The sequence below is a fragment of the Amphibalanus amphitrite genome, unplaced genomic scaffold, assembly GCF_019059575.1.
Source record: "Amphibalanus amphitrite isolate SeventyFive unplaced genomic scaffold, NRLGWU_Aamphi_draft 000272F_arrow, whole genome shotgun sequence".
NCBI lineage: Eukaryota > Metazoa > Arthropoda > Thecostraca > Balanomorpha > Balanidae > Amphibalanus > Amphibalanus amphitrite.
This window is the reverse complement of record NW_024881767.1, coordinates 301,010-322,038: the sequence shown is the minus strand read 5'-3', so window position 1 is coordinate 322,038 and position 21,029 is coordinate 301,010. Positions and strand designations below refer to the sequence as shown.

General features: G+C 48.9%; 1 protein-coding gene across 1 annotated transcript; it reads right to left on the bottom strand.

The window, feature by feature from the left end:
- Positions 1-16,552: 16,552 nt before the first annotated feature.
- LOC122387063 (39S ribosomal protein L10, mitochondrial-like) lies at positions 16,553-20,866 on the bottom strand. The gene is made up of 5 exons (XM_043376876.1): positions 20,705-20,866; positions 18,063-18,259; positions 17,826-17,936; positions 17,257-17,458; positions 16,553-17,036 (listed from the first exon to the last, which is right to left on the bottom strand). Exons 1-5 carry the CDS (start codon positions 20,733-20,735, stop codon positions 16,816-16,818), a joined length of 762 nt encoding a protein of 253 aa, XP_043232811.1. The 5' UTR covers positions 20,736-20,866; the 3' UTR covers positions 16,553-16,815.
- Positions 20,867-21,029: the final 163 nt, after the last annotated feature.

Genomic DNA, 21,029 nt, shown 5'->3' with positions numbered 1-21,029 from the left:
TTGAATCAACGCCTATTTGCAAGAGAAAGGTACCGCCTCTCATATAAAAATTGTGAAAAGCTGATTGATCCAAATCAAGGTGGTGCAAATCACAGGAGAAAATGGTGTTTGTCAATTTTGTGCCACTTTATTAATCACACGGGGTTTGCTGCATAACCTGATACCTTTGGCAATTGAATATGGTACCATTGGATAGAGCATTCAATTCTGTCCAATATTCACTCTTCATTTTTGCATGATTAGCAACAGTACCTATCCTTAAAAATGTAAATGTTCAAAACCATTACATTGTCATTTTTAGCGAAATTCATCGATGGCCCTCAAAAGACTTCACGCCAGTTTTCGAATCATTCTAAAGTAGAACGCATGATAATACGACACGGGCACCTCGATGCGATGTATCTTTTTGTTTTCTTACGAAATGCATGGCCGTCAAAAAGCAATCGAACGAAATGGATATCTACCAACCAAATCGACACAGACCAACCCAATACCCACGGGTCAAAAAATCCCCCCTTCGCGTTGCGGAGCACGCGGGTAACCCTAGTTTCAGTTACTACTGAGCAATGAGCGAAGACGAAAATCAAAATCAACTCTATATTATTCACACATTTGAAAGCATGCATTGCCCTGAATCGTAAAGAACTGTCAAGTCTGCCTGCAGTGCACTATCGGTGCATTTAAGCGTAGCCCCTGTGAGGTAGCTAAGTGCGGGCGATGATGAATGGAGCCACGGCCGGCCGGTGGAGCGGGTCGGCATTAGCCGGACTATAAACCGCCCGGCCATCGCGATAGCTCTGAGGGGACGACACTGGTTAACAAACCACAAACAGCGTCGTAAAACAGCCGCCCGATTGGCGCTGCCATCTCGCATTAGAGCGCGCCGCCGCCTCACACCGCGTTCAGAGGCATCGGAGCGATAGAGCGCTCCGCCGCCTCACACCGCGTTCAGCCAGGAGTCGGAGCGATCAGGTGGCCGACAATATAGAAGCTCAGACTGTAGGAGCGTCTCGAGCTGCTATCGCCGAGCTCACCGCGGCTACTCCTGCGGCCAGCGCCTGCCCAAGACGAGCAGCGATATCGTGCTCGGTCGGCGGCCGCGGACCGCGAGAGCAGCCGACCAACGACAGGCCTCACTAATATCCTACGACGGTATCGGTTTCGCCACCGCCCTGCAAGGTGGCTCATTAGAACTCGGAGACAAAAACCCCGTTTAGGATTTTTGGCGCGCTAATGATGTCGGTGCGGTGGGTGGGCCGTGCCGCCGGCGGCCGCTCGCCGCTTTACGGCCGCCGCGGCCCACAGATAAGGCCGCCGGCCTCTTTGGAGTCGCTCGGCCGCGACCGTCTCTCCCCGTTCGCTGACGTTAAATAATGATAATTTCTGCTAATTAATTGCGTTGGGCATTACAGAAGCGGCGGCCGTCGGCGGGTGGTCTGCCGGAAATATATGGCCCCGATCGGGCGGCGATACCGGTGGTCAAACAAACCGGGAGACGAGCCGAGCCACTCCGACACCGACCTGAGAGAGGGCGCTGCCGACTGCCGAGGGGGCACCGACACCGAACTCCAAAAATCGCCCCGCTAACGACCGCTGCTAGCCTGTGAGGGTCGCCACACTTTGAATGTTGAGGGTCACGAGGGTTGCGGTGGCGGCGGCTACTCTTGTATCGTCACCAGCCGGTGCCAACTGATGACATAGAGATCTCATTAGGTCTCTATGGCTGACGATCCTCAGTAGTGACCGGGGTGGTCTTTGTGTCAAGCGTCCCATGGGGGGAGTGTCGAGCTCTGTCTCCAGTGATCGACAGGATTGTGCGACTGATCAAAGCCGCAAACCAGACGGAGAATCGGAGCGAACGGCAGCTCAGGGGCTGCGGCGAGGGTGAAAGTAGATCTGGAACCATAATGAAGGACGCAGCGGGTCCATCCACCGTGACCAGAGACATTGTATAAGCGGACTGACCGCATTTAAAATGAATCGGCATGCTGTCACTGCTGTCACTTATCTTGTTAGCGGTAGCACCGGGCGCCTTTCATGACGAGGCCAAAAGGAACAACATAAATATCAGAAAGCACCTCAGCAGTCAGCTAGCCCGCGCCCTGGTGGGGTCTGTTTATAACGCGACCTGGTGGGGGGGGGGCTATTTTTTGCCCCCCCCCTCGTATCTCCGAAACTACTGGACGGATCCGCGAAATTCAAACGGCGTTCGAAAGGCCTGTCAAATTTGTCGGGGGAAACCAAATTTCATTGACCTCGGGGTCACCGATGACGTCACAGGTCAGGTCAAAGATGAAATGTTTCACCGTTCATGGGTCATCTAGGGAATGCGCTATAACACCGAAGAAAACGCATTTTGTCGAGAATCAGCGATATGGCGTCAGTTGCCTAGTACATATGTTGTTATTAGAGGTCACTGACATTACCAGGTCAGGTCACAGGTCAGGTCACCAAGGGTCACAGGTTCACATGAACCTAACTTTAGGTACTAAGGTTGTGCGATGCATGTTTTATGGCCAATTTTTCATTTCCAACTCAATGGTGTTGGTTATAAGACTATCAGGTACGGCTTAGGTCACTTTCTGGTGAAGGTCAGGTCAAGGTCAGGTCAAAAAAGGTCAAATTTTAAAGTTGATGGTTTTGCATAAAATGGGTATTGATTCGATGCAGCTCGTCACGGGGAGTCTAATGGTGGTCTTTGTTTTGCGCTACGAGGTCTAGAATGGCTAAAAATTGAGTTTGAAAATTTGACGTCATCAATTTTGAACCGTTTTTTCGCTATAACTTCGCCAAAAAAAAGAGGTATCAATCTCAAATTTGGTATGTGGATAGAAGGCGGTAAGGACTATCACATATATTCCGGTTTTTGCGAAATTCAAAAAACTTTTTGGATTTTTCGGCTATTATATTCAAAAAATCTATTTTTTGATTTTGGGGGGTCAAAATCCAAAAATTTCAAAAATCCGAGATAGCAGTTTTGTAGCCCTGTCAATTCTACAGCTTTTATGTCTTTATCGTTTTTCTGTATTTGCAAAGCTATAGGCCTGACAGCTCTTCCCGCGAAACCCTTTTTTGGGTCGAAAACGGCAGAACATGACGTCACTCTGACGTCATTTCCGGCCAACCTATCATAGCCTTTGGAAAATTTTTGGTCACAATGTGTAAAATTGATGTCCGGGAGGATACTGAAAGTTTGGTGACGATCGGCGCAGCGGTTCTGGAGATATATCGAAAAGTCTGGAGGGGGGGCAAAAAATAGCCCCCCCCCACCAGGGCGCGGGCTAGACCATTATTCTGCACAGTCGGTGGTACAGTCGAATACACATAAAGAGGCGGCCGCCGTTCTCTGACTGAGGTGAAGAGTAGATAACAGATAGCGGACCGTGTGATAGCGGTGCGCGGTTGGTTTTCCGAATTGCCGCCGCGCGCCGGGTGGGGTCACTGATTGCCCCGATCCATCTCAGAAGTGGAGTGCCGCCGGCAGGACTGTGGCAGATCTCATAGCCGCCCGACGACGGCCGGCCGGCCGCCAGTCGCTCCGGGAAACGGCCGACGGCGGCAGCTGAATTCGCGCCCACACTGGGGTCAATGCTCATCGAGGCAATGACCGACACGATTCTCGAGACGGAAGGTACTCGGGTATTTTGTTTTTACATCCTTGACTTTTCGCCACTTCCTTGCTGGTCAGTCAACATCAGCTTCATAAGAAGTTGGTCAGCAAGCTTCTTAAGTTCGTGCACGAGGTTGCATAAGCACGAAGTTCACAGACAGAAAAGCCAAGTGCAGGACGCCGATCAATTCGACCGTTGCGTCACTGAAGTATGACACTCAAAGTTGTGTGCGAAGTTCTTCATTTCATCACAAGTAGTTATAGTCAGTTCTCACGTGAAACCTGCATCTTATATCAGTCACGTGATTGCATGTAGGTATCTTACGTGCATATCTGCTTATTTTGCACTACAAGACTTAACAAGACGTCTGCTTGTGTTTTGGATAATAGATGTCGTTACTAGTGTGCGCCTGAAGTCAGACTGTGCCGCAAAGCATGCTTCATCTTCGGTTGAAAGCACATTACCGCGCAGTCGTTCAGTTCGCCTGTGGCGGCGTTTGGGTCCCGTTCAGTTTATCTCGGTGGTCACGGCCTCCTCAGCCGTCAGCTGCCCCCCGGTCCGCTCCCCGTCCCGCCGAGTCCGGACTCCGGAGACACGGTGGGCGTGATTGATGGGCCGGGGCGGCTCGTGCCACCCCGCCACCTCCCTCCCCTCCCCAGCAGCGGGGAGGGGAGGGAGCCCACCCCGGCGAGGTCGAGGGGTGCACCACCCCGGGCCCGCCCGCCCGAGTCGCGGCGCGGCGGTGAGGGTGCACAGGCCCGTGCCCGGCCGGGCCGCCGCGGTGTTTCACGGCCGGGGAGCGTGACAGGTGCCGACGCACGCGGCCGGCTGCCGACTCCCCCCAGGGAACGAGGGGTACCCGGCGGGCCGCGGGGCCGGCGTAGCACACACGGGTCGGCGGCTCCGTGTGCAGACGGATCGACGCCAGCGCTGGGGACGCGGCTCAGAAGTGCGCCCGTCTGTTTAACGCTGGTGTCATTTTCTTCTAAGAAAATGCCTCATCATGGAGGCGGCTGCCTCATCTATCTCAACTCTCAACCCTTTCCAACTCCTCTCCTAGTCCTGGTTCATAAAACTTAGGAATGAAAACAAATAACAAAAGCAATACTAGATAAAGTACACTGAAAACTTTTTTACCATTTCCTGAAGGGTAAACCCGCCATAGCATGGTAGCTTGACACACAGACGTTTTTTACCACCTTCCAGATGGTAAATTTTACTCTTTCATGAAGAGTAAACTCGCCAGGGAGGGGTAACATGACACACAGACGTTTTTTACCATCTTCTGAATGGTAAACTCTTTTGATTTACTCTTGTCTAGAGTGTAACATTTTTTGGGTTACACTCTTTGAAAGAGTAAATCTTAAACGGAACCCTTTTCTAGGGAGTAACGCATCATCTACTCTGTGCTTTACCCTCCTACAGAGAGCATATTCTTCTGGCCTACCCTTTGTCACATGGTAATGTTTACTCTTTCCTTTAGTGTAAACCCCCAGAGGATGGTAACAGACTCACAGACGCTTGCTTCAGAAGCTTCACGAAGCTTCTGTTAACCGGAGCTCACCAACTAAAAAACATGCTTCAAGAGCAACAATGTATATTTGGCTTCCGTACAAACAATACGAGGGGCACACCAGCCATGAACATTGTGAGACTCTTCACTTATGCATACGAATTTATACGAAGCGTTCAGCAATGCACAAGCGGTAAATAAACACCACGATACAACTTGAATGCACTTTGAATGTGAATACAAGACATTCAGCGCCCTCATATTGGATAAGGCACAGCGCACAATATTTGAAGAGAGCGACGGCGTTCCTGGGTGGTCGCCCGTCTGCGTGAGATAATGAGACTGGATCACTACAGTGCAAGGCTTTTTCAAAGTCACCAACAAAATGCATAAACTTGTAGTATCACAACAAAATTAATGTACGTACTCACAACCTAGGCCACGTGGCCGTGCACGGGGTCCTGTTAACCAGGTCAAATTAGCACCACTCAACGGCATGCAATGCTCTAGCACATCGGTACTTACAATAAAATGTCCACAGAGGCTCTATAGGCGATGAACAGCACACAAGCACAATCACCAACGGCCACGCCGCGCGGCACCGACACTGCTCACATCCGCTCTCGGAGACCAACGGCCGAAAACTGACAGATGCGCGCGGCCTTCAAACCGCAAACGGCCGATCTCGTTTCTGATTGGCTGAGTGATGCCATTTCAAATATCATCTTCACGAGGGTAAACAAGATCCACGCATGAAACGACTATCTGTACACGAGTCACGATACCCAGAAGGAAAGAGTTTTCGTGATGTTCTGGATCGCGAGAGTAATATTGATATTTGCATGGTAATAATACTCTTCGCTGGCGAATAAGTTCATATCAACCACGTACCGTTACTATGCACATAATGGTAGCAAAGAGTTACCCTTTCAATATACTCTTATCTTGCTGGTTTGATGAAAATGAACCCTCCAGGAGGTAGTAAAAAAGTTTTGAGTGTATACATTGTGTGAAAATTTACAATCTCAGAAAAAAATCCATGCACCGTGCTCCACTACGTCGTAGCGCATGCTAAGTGGTCGGGTGGTAACAGGAAACCTCGGGAAGCTGTACGGGGCATCCCAAATTCAATCCGAGTAATTTCTTCCCTGGGGGGTTCTGAGCTTTCGACGCTCGTGGAGGTCAGCTGCTTGGGCACGTGACCGCAGACCACCGACCACCTGGATGATCGGCGCCAATCAACACCAAACAGGATACCACTCGGCTCACAATCGAGACCAAACAGACCGCCAGCCGGCTCCGATCGACCGCCGGCCCTTCCGCTCACCGACCGCGGCGCAGAGCGGCGCGGCGCCGCCCAGGAAGCCCCAGAAGTCACACTTTCGGGAATAAAGCAGCCTGTCCCTGGATCGGCCGCTCTGGTGCGGTTGCCTTTCGCCGGCTATCTCGTCCATCGCGGCTCATTCCCGTCCGCCGAGACGGTAACAATGAGGCACGTGCCGGCCGGCGGTCATGCGAGCGGCGTGCCTGCGGCGACCGGCCACCGTACGGCACGGGGCTGACCCGGGCGGCCCGGGCGGGGGCGGGCGGGGGCGGGCCCGAGAGACAGGACGGACCTGGCACCGACCGCGCCCTGAGTGAAGGGGAGCCGCCAGAGGCCGGCCACAGGTGGATGGGGAAAGGAGAGGTTAGAGGGGATAAGTAGGTATAGGCCTACCAGTGCAGCTGGGCACAATGGTGAGTACATTAGTGCATCAGCGAATTAATCAAACACATTATAGGTGCATGCAAAGTAAAATACAGAAGGGCAGGGCAGTCAGTGAAAGTAAGCACCCTCCCTACCTACACATGCGCGGCACATATGCATAGAGCTCAGAGAGCAGGCATACAAAATCCGGTGCATTCTAGCGGTCCTTTGTCATTAACAATAGCGCGCTGAGAAACAGAGTGCCGTTTTGTAAGCACAGTCTACGGCGGGTGTTTTCAGCAGTTTAATGGTGGCAGTGCTGCTCAGTGACGGACGTCTACCTCTGTTCCGGGTTGTCAGCGACAACGTCTACAGATCCATGTAATACAGCACATTCCAGACTATTTCCTCGACAATTTGATGCCACTAATGCAGCGTGATATCAGAGAGCATTCCGATCAGAACTTTGCTCCTGGAAGCGGCGGAAAACTTTACCGGGTCGATGCCATCAGTACCAGCCAGTTATCCCCAAGTTTTGAGGAGAGCCGGCGGCTTAAAAATGGAACGACAACATCGGACAGAACATCGGTGAAGCAGCCAGCTCGCTGCGCGCAGATGTCAAACTCGTACTGCCACTGGGACGATCCTGCGGCTTTGTGGCGTTCGCCGTGGAAAAGGAGGAAAACACCGGGTCGGTATGGGCGTTGGCACGCCGGGAGCCGCACTGGCTCCGTGCGCCAGGTGCGCACAGCACAGCACCGCCATCCATCACCCAAAGCCGTGCGGTTAGGACGTCACCGAGCTGTGGCACTGGTTAGCAGGCCGTGTGTTGTGCTGTGCCACTGGTTAGCTGTTATGTAGTTTGTTGTGCCGTGCCACTGATCCAAATCAGCTCGATGTTCATTGTGTAGAATGTCCATAGCGAAATGCCTATTACGAATTAGGTACACATATAGTCCACTAACATACCCAACACATAGATTAGGCGCCAGAGTACTACTATGCATTTCAAACCCCATGAGACCCTGTTTTTCGGCGATAATTTCTCCAGTTTTTGTCCAATTAGCTTGAAATTTTGACATACGGTATTTCAGCTCAAGCGCCAATTTTTGTTAATATGGTCTCTTAACAAAATATCAAAATTTAGAGCACTTGTCGTTGACTCGTAATGTTAATCAGTTTTTGCACCCGGATAGAGGCTCGCTTGCTGCCGCACCGGATTGGATAGGAGCGCTGGCCAATCACGTTACGCCGGGCCCAACTTAACTCCGCCCACTGGCCGTGACCGCGATGGGTCTATGCCGTTTCAGTCGGCGTCAGCACCGCGGGGAGGTCGCAGTAGGACCGCATACTGGAGACAAGTGGAGCTGGCAAAGTTGTTTCGGGACGAAAGCCCAAAAATTATCCGTTCGAGGGCAGTCTTCTCCATATTTTGGTATCAACGTCGGACCAGCTCATAATATTCGTAATGATCAGAGGCCAGTTTTACCAACAGAAAAATAGCCGACTGCCGGATTTTTTTGCGTAGACTGCTTCAGATACGGAGCGTAAAAGGCAAAGCCCTATCTGCTTACGTGCCCATCGCGCTTATGCTCCGTATTTGAAGCGGTCTTTAGGCGAAAATTTCCGGCAGGCGGCTATTTTTCTGTTGGTAAAACTGGCCTCAGAATCAGAGTAGGATCAATTAGAACCGAACCGGCCGTAAAAGAAAAGATAGATGAAATCTTGGGACTCTGGGCACTTATTTACGCCGGAGTTGCGCCTATCTCATCGTCAGGTTGGGTCAGGTCAGTATACCCGATTACCTATGAGATCATGCGTAAGCATCCACATGACCCAAAAATATTGATATATTTGGCAGCTACAATAAATGTTCCTGCGGAAGGCGCAGAAAGCAACAAAGTAGAATGAAGACTTATGTCGCGGGCGCGGCCGAATGCCGATTGTCTGGGGCATCACTCCACCGAGACGACGGTATTCGTGATTCGTAAAGCGGTGCGGGGCGCCGGGTGGAGCAGAAGCGTGATGTGTCGTGTGGTAAACTTGTCCTTTATCGCTGTGTGTGTTATATTTTTAATACGTGCACAAAAAGAAATAGGATTGTGGCAGGCGGACGTTGAGCAGTATACGAGAACGGTCATTAAGAAACACATTTTTTGCAATTTGGACGTAGTCTGACCTGATACATAATTTTACGCAATCATTTGAAATAAACAGGGTATTTTATGTGCGTTTTTCACAAGCCCCGAATCTTGTGTGGAATTATATATTTTTGTGACTGAACAGGGTGTACGTAGATTTGTGATAAATACAAAGTCAAGGGCTAATGCGTTACTTATGCGCGCTTTTTTTTTTTTGCTCATTCGATGAAGTTACGGCTGCAACGACGGCTACACGGCAGCTACGCTGCATGCGAGCCGCCCCGGCGCGGCCGGCGGCAGCCACCGCCGCCCTCTCCACGCAGCCGACTGACCGGCCAAGGTCACCGCCCCGTCCGCCGGGAGGGCGGAGCTTAATGGTCACGTGTTAGTGACGTCACGCGTACACACGGATAGCCTCTACTCCACTGACGGATTTACGGAGCCGATTTTAACATTACGAGGCAACGACAAATACCCTTAAATTTAATATTTTGTTAAGAGACCATATTGACGAAAATTGGCGCTTGAGCTGAAATGTGCATTGTGAAAATTTGAAGCAATTTGGACAAATATTAAATAAATTATCGCCAAAAAACAGGGTCTCATGGGCTCTGAAATGCATAGTAAGTACCTACACATGTACTTTGATACAGCCGGTCAGTCGGGCGGCACTTAACATGTGGAGGAAGGCTGAAACGTTATTGGCAGCGTTATTGGTAACGAACGTTATTGGAAGATAGGCATATGTAATTTCTGCCTTTGGGATATTCCTGATATTTGGCGTATGTTTCTTCTGCAAATTCACAGACACAGGACCCGATTAAAGGTACGACCATGTACGACGTATAGCACATGCCCCACAACTGACCTCGCTGTCCGGCGAAGTCGAAGAGGCCAGCGAACCGGGACTCGGGAGAGGCGCACGTTCCGAGATGGTCTCCGGCGCTGCTGAGGGTCCGGAGGACTCTCGGCAGAGCCGCAGGCAGGAATTAAGCGAGGATCTTGTCTCGGAGGAGTTCGCCTGAAGGCAGAAGTTGCCCTGAGTGGTTGGCCCTTCACATGGAAATAGACACTGGAGGGACTTGACCCGCGCCTCCCGGGGTGTGGTGGACGCTTGCGGTCCCTCCACGTTTTTACTGCAACATCTGTTAAACCCGGCAGCACCATCAATTAAACCTCGCGTCTGAAGAAACTGTTTTATCATATCGCCCTCTCCCTTCCTCACCGGTCAGTTAATCCGCGCCGTGCTGGTGGTCTGAGTTTTCGGTGTCGTGCTGGGGGGGGGGGGGGCGTTTTCACGCCCCTCCGTCTAATTTGGCTCCTGGGACACATAGCGACATGCAGTAAGTAGCAGCCAAAAGAGCGTCAAAAATAATGTAGAAACCACTTCGGCTATTTTTAGGTCAGGTCAAAGGTCAGGTCGCCAGAGATCATCAAAGGTCAAATTTTGCCCATTTCAACAATGCTTGAAAACCCGGCGCATAACTCGGGAACCAACAGAGCTACAGCGCTGCAGAAAAGCGCATTCGATAGATCTGTTTACGCTCTTTCGCTACAATGTCCTTAGATTTGTATTCACGTCAACGGTTTAGCCTCCAGGCCAGGGGGCAAAAACTAAAAAATAGCCGAATTTCGAAAAAAATGTTTTTATGTAGGTAATAACTTTCACTCAAGAGAGGCAGGACATTACTCTGACCAGCATCGTGTTCCTCTCGTCGAGACGCGTCGAATGAACTTAAATTGACCTTGAAAGGCCATTTTGAAAATTTGACCTCAGGTCAAGGTCATGACCTGGGTCCGGAAAAGGTCGTGTTGCATATCAGTCGATCCGTATCGTCGACTAGGACACATTTACACATCTAGATCTAGGGTGTTTTCATTCCTTTAGCATGTCTCTATAAATTGTAAAAAAAAACTGCTGGGACCTTTTATGACCTGAGATGACCTAAGGGGCACAAAGAGGCGTCACGGGTGCAATTTCCGACTCACTCAATGTGTCATGTTTACCCATAAATTAATGTTTGAGAGTGTTTAGAAAGACGTTCATCCAAAAGAGGCGCATTTTAATTTTCTCCCGTTGACTTAGATACCTATAGGTAATGGAGAGGTCGCAAAATTGACCTAACCTTAGGTCACCGATATCAAAATTCCGAGATATACCTACATTTTATACATACCTGCTGCAACCGGTGCGAGCGACTTTAGCGAGTGTCATTTGAGCGAACGTCATTTGAGCGAAACATTTTCAGCGACTATAGTCCGTTTTTCTTAAGTTTGCCCCTCACTGTAAACGTCTCTTTGAACACAGCACGAGAATTGCTAGCAGAATTACTGAGAAAACTGGTTAGCGCACATTGTATTGTAGATATGAATAATATTTTCAAAAATAAGTTTTGAACATCGACGATTTAACGTTATGTTAAGCGCCATGCAATTTATTTATTAGTTCAGACATAATTCCTGAGAAGTCGTCTATCCCTGTGGGGCTGTAGGTATTGGCAGATACGATTTACGAGTCTGTGAAATAGTAAATAAATTTGATGAAATTGATCGTCTGTGAAATCTGGTTAAATCAGTGTGCGCCTACCAGTTTTCTCAGTAATTCAGCTAGCAATTCTCGTGCTATGTTCAAAAAGACGTTTACAGTGAGGGGCAAACTTAAAAAAAACGAACTATAGCAACTTAGCGAATATCAAATTGAGCGATTATCAAATATAGCGATTATCAATTTAAGCGAAAGCTATGTTTCAGCGACATCTTTTTCGTCGACCACAGTTTGAGCGACTGTCATTTCAGCGAAACACTTCATCGTCCCGTAACGGTGTTTTTTTTTTTTTGCGAGCGTACGCACAACGAATGTTTCCGGAACTTTTCATGGTTATCCGGAACTGGATGGCGGATGTCACGTTCAAAGTTCAGACATTAAGCTCCAAATTTAATGCCACATTTCTCAAAAATTCCAGCGGTTCGATTTCACCCCCCACCCATGCTGTTTGCCAATCATCATCATCATCATCAATTGTATTACGTCTAGAGACAAGACAAGCATGGGCATAACAAACATACACAATGCACACAAGACATACGCCAGAAAACATATGCACAATCATACCTACACCAAAACATAGGCATACCAAAAACAACATAACACTATCATATGGGTGGCGCTAATATCATTTGTATTAGTGCCCATGCCTCCCCAGTGTTCTGAGCCAGGAGCCAGCTGAGCGAGTCGGTGACTCCACAGGGGGGTCTTGGGGTGTACATAATCTCAGGTGGGATATGACCTCCAGCAACCTGTAGAAGCACACTCATATTGGCCCCACATACGATGAACATAAATCTAACGATAGGCGCGCAGTGTCCCGATGAGGCATCCCCAAGAACAAGAGTGGCCAGGCTGGCAACCAGAATTTGGCGTAGGCGGTGATTTTCGCGGAACGCATCACGGAAGCACGCGATGATGGAGCGACGTAGAGTCTCCTGTACCTTCGGTATGTGCAGAGCAGCGAGCAAAGCTGTGTGGTGGGCTCTGGATGGCAAACGTAAGGCAGCTTTGACTGTTGCTGCTTGCCAGGACTCGAGACGAGAGATGTCGGCGGGTCCCAGAGGGCACAGAGCACAACCAAATAACAGGGTCGGGGATACTATGGCTCGCCAAAGGAAAGCTTTGTCAGGGCCAGGGAGCTGCGAGCTGAACAAACCCGCTCGGGAGAGACCGAAATAGGCGCCTCGTCCACGGGACACGCGTGCATCTACGTGCACTCGGCCCTGAAGGTTCGGGTGCAGCTGAACACCAAGGTGCTCAGTGTATTCCTTACACGTGAGCAACTGGTTGCATAAGTGCCACTCAGGTCGCTGGGCTAAAAGACCAGCACCGAAAATGAAACAGTGACTTTTGGTTGCGCTCGGGACCGGGTTAACAAATTCGAGCCTCCAGCTAACTGAGAATTCTGAGACAGAATCCAATAGCTTTTGCAGGTCAAGTGCGTTCCCCGACATGACTAGGAGGTCATCAGCGTAAGCCACTACTGGGACATGCTTACCACAGACCATTGCACCAAGGCCGGTATCGTCCAGTTGCTGTATCAGCGGCCTTAAGAAAATATTGGCCAAGCATGGTGACAGAAGCGCACCTTGCCTCACCCCTCGTCGTACGGAAAACGCATCCGATATAGAACCTCCGAACCGAACTCGTGCTGAGAGGTCGCTATACCAGAAGGCTAAAACCAGCCAGCTTCGGCGAGATAAGTAGTCTTTAGCCCGAAGTAGGATGCCAGCGTGCCATATTCGGTCAAAGCACTTACGAGCGTCGAGATTAGCGACAAACAGCGGGGATTCGTGCAACAAATAGTGGCCAGCCGCTTCCTGGACGAGTAGCGTTGCCTCTCTGGTGCCCCGGCGCTGAAGGAATCCAAACTGTAGGTCTGAAGGTCGGAAAGAAAGTTGGATTTCTCGAAGAAGCAGTAATTCGAGCAGCTTTGATACCGTGGACACCAAAGAAATTGGTCGGTAGCTATCCGGACAGTTTGGGTCCAAGCTGCTTTTTTTAATAAGTGGGACCACTGTGCTTCGCCGGAAGCTGTACGGTACTCGCATCTCGGCCAGGCTGGCAGATAAGAGGAGAGCGATTATGTCCAGAAGCGTTGGTGAAGAGCCATGGATATAACGATGACCAATAACGATGACCAAACGTTTGTTCAGAGATTCATATTGCTTGTGCTGTTTTTCGCGAAATTCCCCCGCTTGAATTTGGATCAGTCCCCATGTTGTAAAATTTGTTCTTGCCCCAAGCAACGTACGAATTTCCAGATATTTGGGTGAGGTCCCTGAAACATAGACTGGATCCCCCTGTGCCATCCCTCGAGTTTATTTATTGGTCCTTGGCATTCCTTCCATCGTCCTATCTCTCACGTTCCACATTTCCAGATCAAGGTTGCAGAATGAGGCCATATTTTTGTGGTTTCCAAGCAAAAAGCAAATTTTTAATTTGCCGCGCGCAGCTTGAAGCATGACACATAACAGCGGGTATGTATTCCAAGGGCAAGAATTCCCGAAAAGTAGCAAATGATTGACTTCCGTCGCGTTCGGTTTCGCTGTAACTGTGTTCGCTCAATTGGTCCCCCATTGACCTCCATATATTCGCTCAATCTGGTTTCGCTGATTCTGGTCCTCGCTTAAGTTGATAATCGCTGTGATTGAATTCGCCGACTTGGCAATCGCTGAAAAAGTCAATCGCTTAAATTGATAATCGCTGAAAAGGCTTCGCTCAAATGTCGTTCGCTGAAATGACGCTCGCTCAGGTGTCGCAGAACCGCTGCAACTGTTACTCTTCTCAATCGCTGAAAGTTTCAAAGCGATCGTTCATTCGGTGTAGGTGCCTAAAGCGAGCATTGGAACTTTTTATTGACGTGATCTAGTGACCTGACCTTGAATGACCCTGACCCGGGTCTGAAATTTGCACATGTGCAGAAAAGATGAACATGTGTGCCAAAAACGGCGGCGATGCGTGACGCCGTTTTTTAGAGATATTCGCGAAAAATTTGAGAAGGGGGCGTACCCCCCCCCCCCCCCCAGCACGGCGCGGGTCAATTTGCAAATAACCTAGCGAAGCCTGAGATAATTCCCATTCAAATTATTTATTCGTAGCAGAAAGCTCACCTTTTCTTCCTTCTTCAAAGACACGGGCATTGTCCAATCGTCTCAGTCTGATCACTCATTAGCCGGGTACACAACGACACAAATCGGAGCTCATAAGAGCTCATGGCTCACATAACCATAAGTTCACACTTCACAACACTGCAGGAGAAATTAGATTTCAAGGTATATACCTATCGCCTGGAGGCAGGAGTTCAAACAAACATTTTTCAAAACACCCGCCTCGCCCAAGCCTCACCGCTTCAGGAAATCAAAATAAAGCCACAGTTTGTCTCCGTCGCTTCATATATGTACTTGATGTACTTCAACTAAATTTCACCGTGAAACTAATTTGCTGCAAAATTCCTGGACCAAGGCCCTATTCCTGGAGGAACATCACTGCAACATTATAAAAGCAGGTAGGGTACAGCGTGGTTTACAATGTTAGTTTTTATTTGTTTCATTTTTAGTGCATTGACGGAGTAACTAGTGAGTCATTGTGAGTGACTTAGTGAACGGGTTAGTGATAAGTGAGGGAGAGAGAGGGAGAGAGAGAGAGAGAGAGAGAGAGAGAGAGAGAGAGAGAGAGAGAGAGAGAGAGAGAGAGAGAGAGAGAGAGACAGACAGACAGACAGACAGACAGACAGACAGAGAAGATAGCAGTGGATTCGTCAGTAAGTGCATCGGAAGGTACAGTTTAGTACTTAAGTCCTTGCCTGGGACGGTGCCAAGGGGGCCATGACCCCCCCTGAAGGCAAAAATAAAATAAAGTCAAATAAAACTAAAAACAAATAAAAACAGCTGCACCACATCCCAAAAATAGTTGGCCAAATCCGAGGAGTTTTCCTTTTTTGGAGGGGGTACGACACTAGGTTGTAAGTTGTAACCCGTGGCCCCTCCCTGAGCAAAATCCTGGCTACGTGCCGAGTCCTTGCCAGTTGCCACTTCCATAGCTGCAGGCTGTGGCACTGTGCGGGTGAGTTGGTGACTAAAAAGCCTCTCGCGACGGTCTGGCCCAGGCTTCGTTTGTTGTCAGCGGTTAGCTGTCTCGTTAATTACGCTGTGCCGTTGGTCGCTTGTTCGCATATTGTCAAATTTACATTTTACAAACCTCGAACTTTTTTTATAAATTAAGTCAAAATTGTCGAATGGATAACTAAGCAGCCCGGATGCCCGCTAAGGGGAATTATTGCGTAGCGCCACCATCCGACCACACCGCCAGCGGCCGGTTCACCGGAAGGATTTCGAGCCCAATCAAAGCCCATATGGTAGATGGCGACACGACCTTCCCGGGTCTGGCGTGGCTGTCACCAGCTTCCACCTGGCCTGAATAACGACGCGTCAAACAGCGTGCACTCCCCGGTCTTCTAGGCGGGCATAAAAGGGTAAGATTTTCTTTTGAGGCGGCCTCGAGACCTGGATGAGTCACTTCCCCTCCGCCACAAATGAGCACAGTTCAATTGTCGCCATCCTGGAAGTAAGAAACGACGAAATTACCTGCTAGGCATTTTTGTTCTAGTTCACCGGTGTTTCTGCCAGTTTGGAAATGTTGCCACAACATCACCGTTAGTGGTTATGGGCCTGTTTACGATTCTGTTCGGACAATTACGCTCGCTCGACGGTGATCAACGGGGAAACACCAGTTAACCACGGCACGAGCACCATTGGCAAAACCTGCTCATGTAGAAAATACACCTTTTGGTGCTTGGAGACACTCAGTAAACCGGTAAAGCGTCTTGTCCAGCCATTATTTTCAACTCCGCTCACAGTACACGATTTGATAATGTGCGATCGTCCTGCATCTGTGACAGTTTGTCGGCGTTAGAAGCAGTTCGGAGAGGGCCATCACGAAATGTGACGCAAAGATAAACCATGGAATCTCCACTGGGCCAAAGTTTGTTCCACAAATAAAGGCACACGGCTATTTACTTTAGCTAATGCTACACAGTACACACCATGCCACCACTGCTATGCATTCTATATTTAACCATCATTTTTTTATACGTGGCGTCGACCGGACCATTTTTGTTTCACAACGTAAGCGCACTGACATTTATTTATTCAGACTTTCCCATGCACCATCGTCACACGTTGTCCCTTGCCTCTCCAGCCTCCAGGCACTCTGAGAGCTCTAGAAAACAGAACGGCACCCACACAGTCACCTTCTCGTCCCCAACTCACACCCGCACACTCGGAGAGTTCTCACTAGAGCCGTGCCCGCCTCCCTCAGCTCTCCTCCTGGCCCTGCCGTCCCGCTGCCGCCGGCTCGCTGTAGGCCGTCAGAGAGCGCACCAGCGCCGCCTGGTGGTGGCCCAGCGAGGCACTGAGGCCGGCCGCCTGCGCGCTCAGCAGGTGGCAGAACTGGGCCCGCAGCGCGTCCACCGAGGGCAGCTGGGCGTACCGCTCCAGGTCGGCCACCGACATGAACCGGTCCTCGACCACTCCACCTGGGGGCACATTGGAACCGTTTACGCCTTCACTTGTTACACACGTGAATCCACTCCAGACATTGCAGCACTAATCTCAATGCAATACCATATCGTCAGCCAGACCAAATAGTGTCAATCCGTTACCTGCCTTATTGCAATAATAAAAGACCAACTCAATATATTGCCCGTAGCAGCCCCCCCCCCCGCCCCTACCCCACGGCCAGTCGGCAACACCCACCGATGACGACCAGTTGCGGCAGCCGCTTCTGCAGGCTGAGCAGCTGGGCCACGCGCGGCTCGGGGCACGTGACCAGCGCCGTGTGCGAGCGGCACAGCTGCAGCACTGGCCACAGCCGCGTCTCCGAGAACGCGTGGCCGGCGATGCGGTTGTTGAACAGCTTGTGGTAGGTGAAGCCGGCGCGCTTCAGCATCTGCCAGGCCTGCAGCGCCGCACGGGGAGGGGAGCCAGGGGCGGTGAGCGGACCGCAACACTGCAGCTTTAGACACAACTATCACGTAAATAATACAACTAAGGCCAAAGTTAATCGCAACGCAGTGAGACATCGATTAGTTACATCGACACTTGCGACATACCGCTGCCGGCGGTGCATCGCAAGCGTGCCTAGGGGAAGTCCACTGCACTAGGTCACATGTAAAACAGTAAAAGAGAGCGACAGTCCCGTAGACGATTGGTCCCGATTTGTCCCGACACTCCAGACAATCGACCCGTAGACGTAGACCATCCCGTAGATCGATCGTTTCTCTGATTACCGAAACGGTCACACGGGCTCACTGCTAGATGCTTACCTTATGTACTTCAGTGAGCGTTATAGAGTTACGATGGAAAAATATGATGAGTCGTGAGTTCTCGCAGGTTTTGCGGAGCTGTTTTCCGATAAGAACTTCCAAAGGATTGTCCTGAGGAGACAGTAGAACCACACACATTAGCACAACAATGCAAGACAAATCAGCAAGCAATAACAGGTCACACAGACATCTAATCATTCAAAGTCCCCACTTCCCTGCCATCACGTCCTCACTGACCTCCCGTGCGGGCGGGACCTCCACGGCGTGGAAGCAGCCTGCGTGCGGCGCCAGCCTGGCATCCACTGGGTCCGGAAGACGTGGCTTTGTCAGCCGCTGGAAGCGCGCCTTCTCCCAGTGAGGCAGCTTTGGCTTCTGGATGTTTATGCGTGCCTTGTGACGGACAGAGGCAAGGAGTGGTCCTCTGACCACCAGTCCTGGGGAGCACGGGCTGTGTTATAATTCTATTTCTTAACCCTCACCGGACCTATTGGTTTTCTACATACGCACCGGCCGAGGGGGGGGGGGGGGGTACGACCGCCCTCGCCGTTTCGCCCTTGGTGGAGCTAGCGCGTCGCGTAAAAATGAGCGTGTGCGCCGTTACGAGACGCAGAGATTGATACCCGATTTTAAGGTCCTAGGTCAACCGGTGGCCTCTGAGGTCAGGTCAAGTACCCCAAGGTACGGTTCAGTTTTTGGTGAATAACTTCGCAAACAACGGCCGTAGAGCCACGATTTTGGCAGCATCGTGTTCGCCTCGCTCAGGCGCGTCGAATGATATACTTTTTGCTTAGGTGAGGCCAACTTATGGTGTTGACCTCAGGTCACGGTCAGGTCAGCGCCCCCAGGTCACGAAGTTTGTTGAAGGAGGTCATGTCGCATATCATTCGATTTGGCAGGTCTTCCTGAGTCTATTGGCGGCTTTCCCGACTCGCTAGCTCAATTTGATCGAGAGTTATTGACGAGAAACTAATGTGACCTTGATGACGTCATAAATGACGTCACGCAAGGTCAGCATTGCAAAAATGACGCATCTAACCTTACAAGGAGTGCATGAAATCACAATTCTGTGTGCTTCAGATAGTGGGAGATCGTTCCCGGCCCCAGAATAGCAGTTTTTATTTTTCCCCATTGACTTATAATGGTGAGGTCACGAAAATGACCTGACCTCATATGACCTTTAGGAAAAATCTGAGATATATAGCTAGTGAGACTCGTAATGGATACTAGATCCTGCAAATTTCATTTCCCTGTGAAAGCAGTGAGGACGTTGCAAAGTTGTGATATCTGAAGACTGTGCAGAGGTTCACTTATGACATCATAGGTCAGTGACCTGACCTGACCCAAAAATGCAGTTGGTGTCAAAAGATTTGGCTTGAATCAAAGGTCAGATATGCCAAGTTTCAGCTCTCTATCGCCAGCGTGTTCAGAGTAATCATGAAAAAACCCTATGGGGGGCGGCACCCGCCACCCACCCCCCTCGGCCGGCGAGGGTTTAAGTCTGTCCTATTTCTTTAAAAGCTTTGATGAGAAGCACACATGGAACCTCACTACCTTTAACATTTGCCAATTAAAAAAAATCATCTTTTCTTGATTTTACTTCAGTTGGGCAAACTAGACCTTTGGAATCAAAATATGGAGGCATCAAAAGATTGATTCCTTTTGACCATATTTGGGCATAAATGCAGACCATTTCTAACTTACCAAACACATAAAAATAAGAGAGTGTTTCCAGAAGGAGCATGCCTGATCTTGAACAGAAATGCTGAAAGTATCTCCTAAGCAAATAATATTGCTCCTATCATAGCAATTTGAATTCTATAGGTAGTGAAAGGCAATCAAGGAATTGATTCACTTTAAACAGATAATCATAATATTGATTCCCCATCAGCTGGCTAATCATTATTTTGATTCACAGGTAATGTTAAGAGATAGGTAACAATGACTTGCAAGAATACAGCATTTATCTTGCTATTATTCTCATTAAGTGTGATCCTCAGCACCACTACAGATACCTTTAGCATTGTTGTACATAACCTTCACAACATTTGATAACAATTCACAATTTTTAAATGTCAAGAATACAAAAACTGAAGCAACAGGTAAAAGCCATATAATAAATATAAAAGCACTACAACAGTGATAATTAGGGGTTTGAAAATTTCATTTTGCCATTTTACACAAATACTGATTGTTTAGTATGCAATTCATGATACAAAAATAACAAACAGTGTGATTTCCTCAAAACAGCTTTTACGTGATGGACAGTGCCTCTATCTTTTTCCCATTCACAAGGCCAAAGGGACAATTTGTTAGTTTTGAGGTAACACTTTTTGCAAACCTACCACATTTTTCTACCTTTTTAAAGAAAAATCTCACCGTCATGGGCCTTTTTTCAACCGTAACGATACATTTGAAGTCAAAAGTGTACCCAAATGAATCAAAAAATTGATTCCATGCCCATATTAGGTCATGGCTCCTCCCACCAGAATCAAATTATTGATGCCTCCATATTTTGATTCCAAAAGTCTAGTTTGCCCAACTGACTTAGAACTCTCTATTCAATTCCATTGCTCATCTCGGGCCACCTTTATTTGTGTACTTAAAGCAATCAATTCAAACAGGCTTGAAAAACCTGACTATAGGTAAAGGCTAGCGACACCAAGACCCGAATACCTACTGTCAACCAGGCAGGGCTACTTTGATAGTTTTTTCGACACCCCGTCAAGAAATGGTGAGACTTAAAACCGTTGGCTCTTCAAAAAGGGTAAAATTAATACAAATTTAAATAAGTTGAAGTAGGTATAGAGTGTTTAACTTTCATTCTGATTCACCTTCATAGACACGTGCTCAAAAGTAAATAAAACAAAGGAAGATCTTACCCCTTAGACAGCAGGCTGATGGAATGGACATTTCGAGTGTTATGTGATGTTAACGTGGTCAAATTTGACATAAATTCAATGAAAAATATACATAATACGGTCAACTACATGCAAAACGTGAAAAATCATTTCGCAACAGTTGCGCAGCATTCCCCGTTTCGGTATGCTACCATTTTTGAAATAATTTCGCTAGTAGGTAATTAACTTTATACTCAAACATTTTTCGCTTTATTAGCAAAAAATAGTTTAGAAGAAAGCAATAATTGCATAAAGCAATTAGATAAAAACAGTTTCAAATATTTCTGGCGTATGCAAATCATGGACT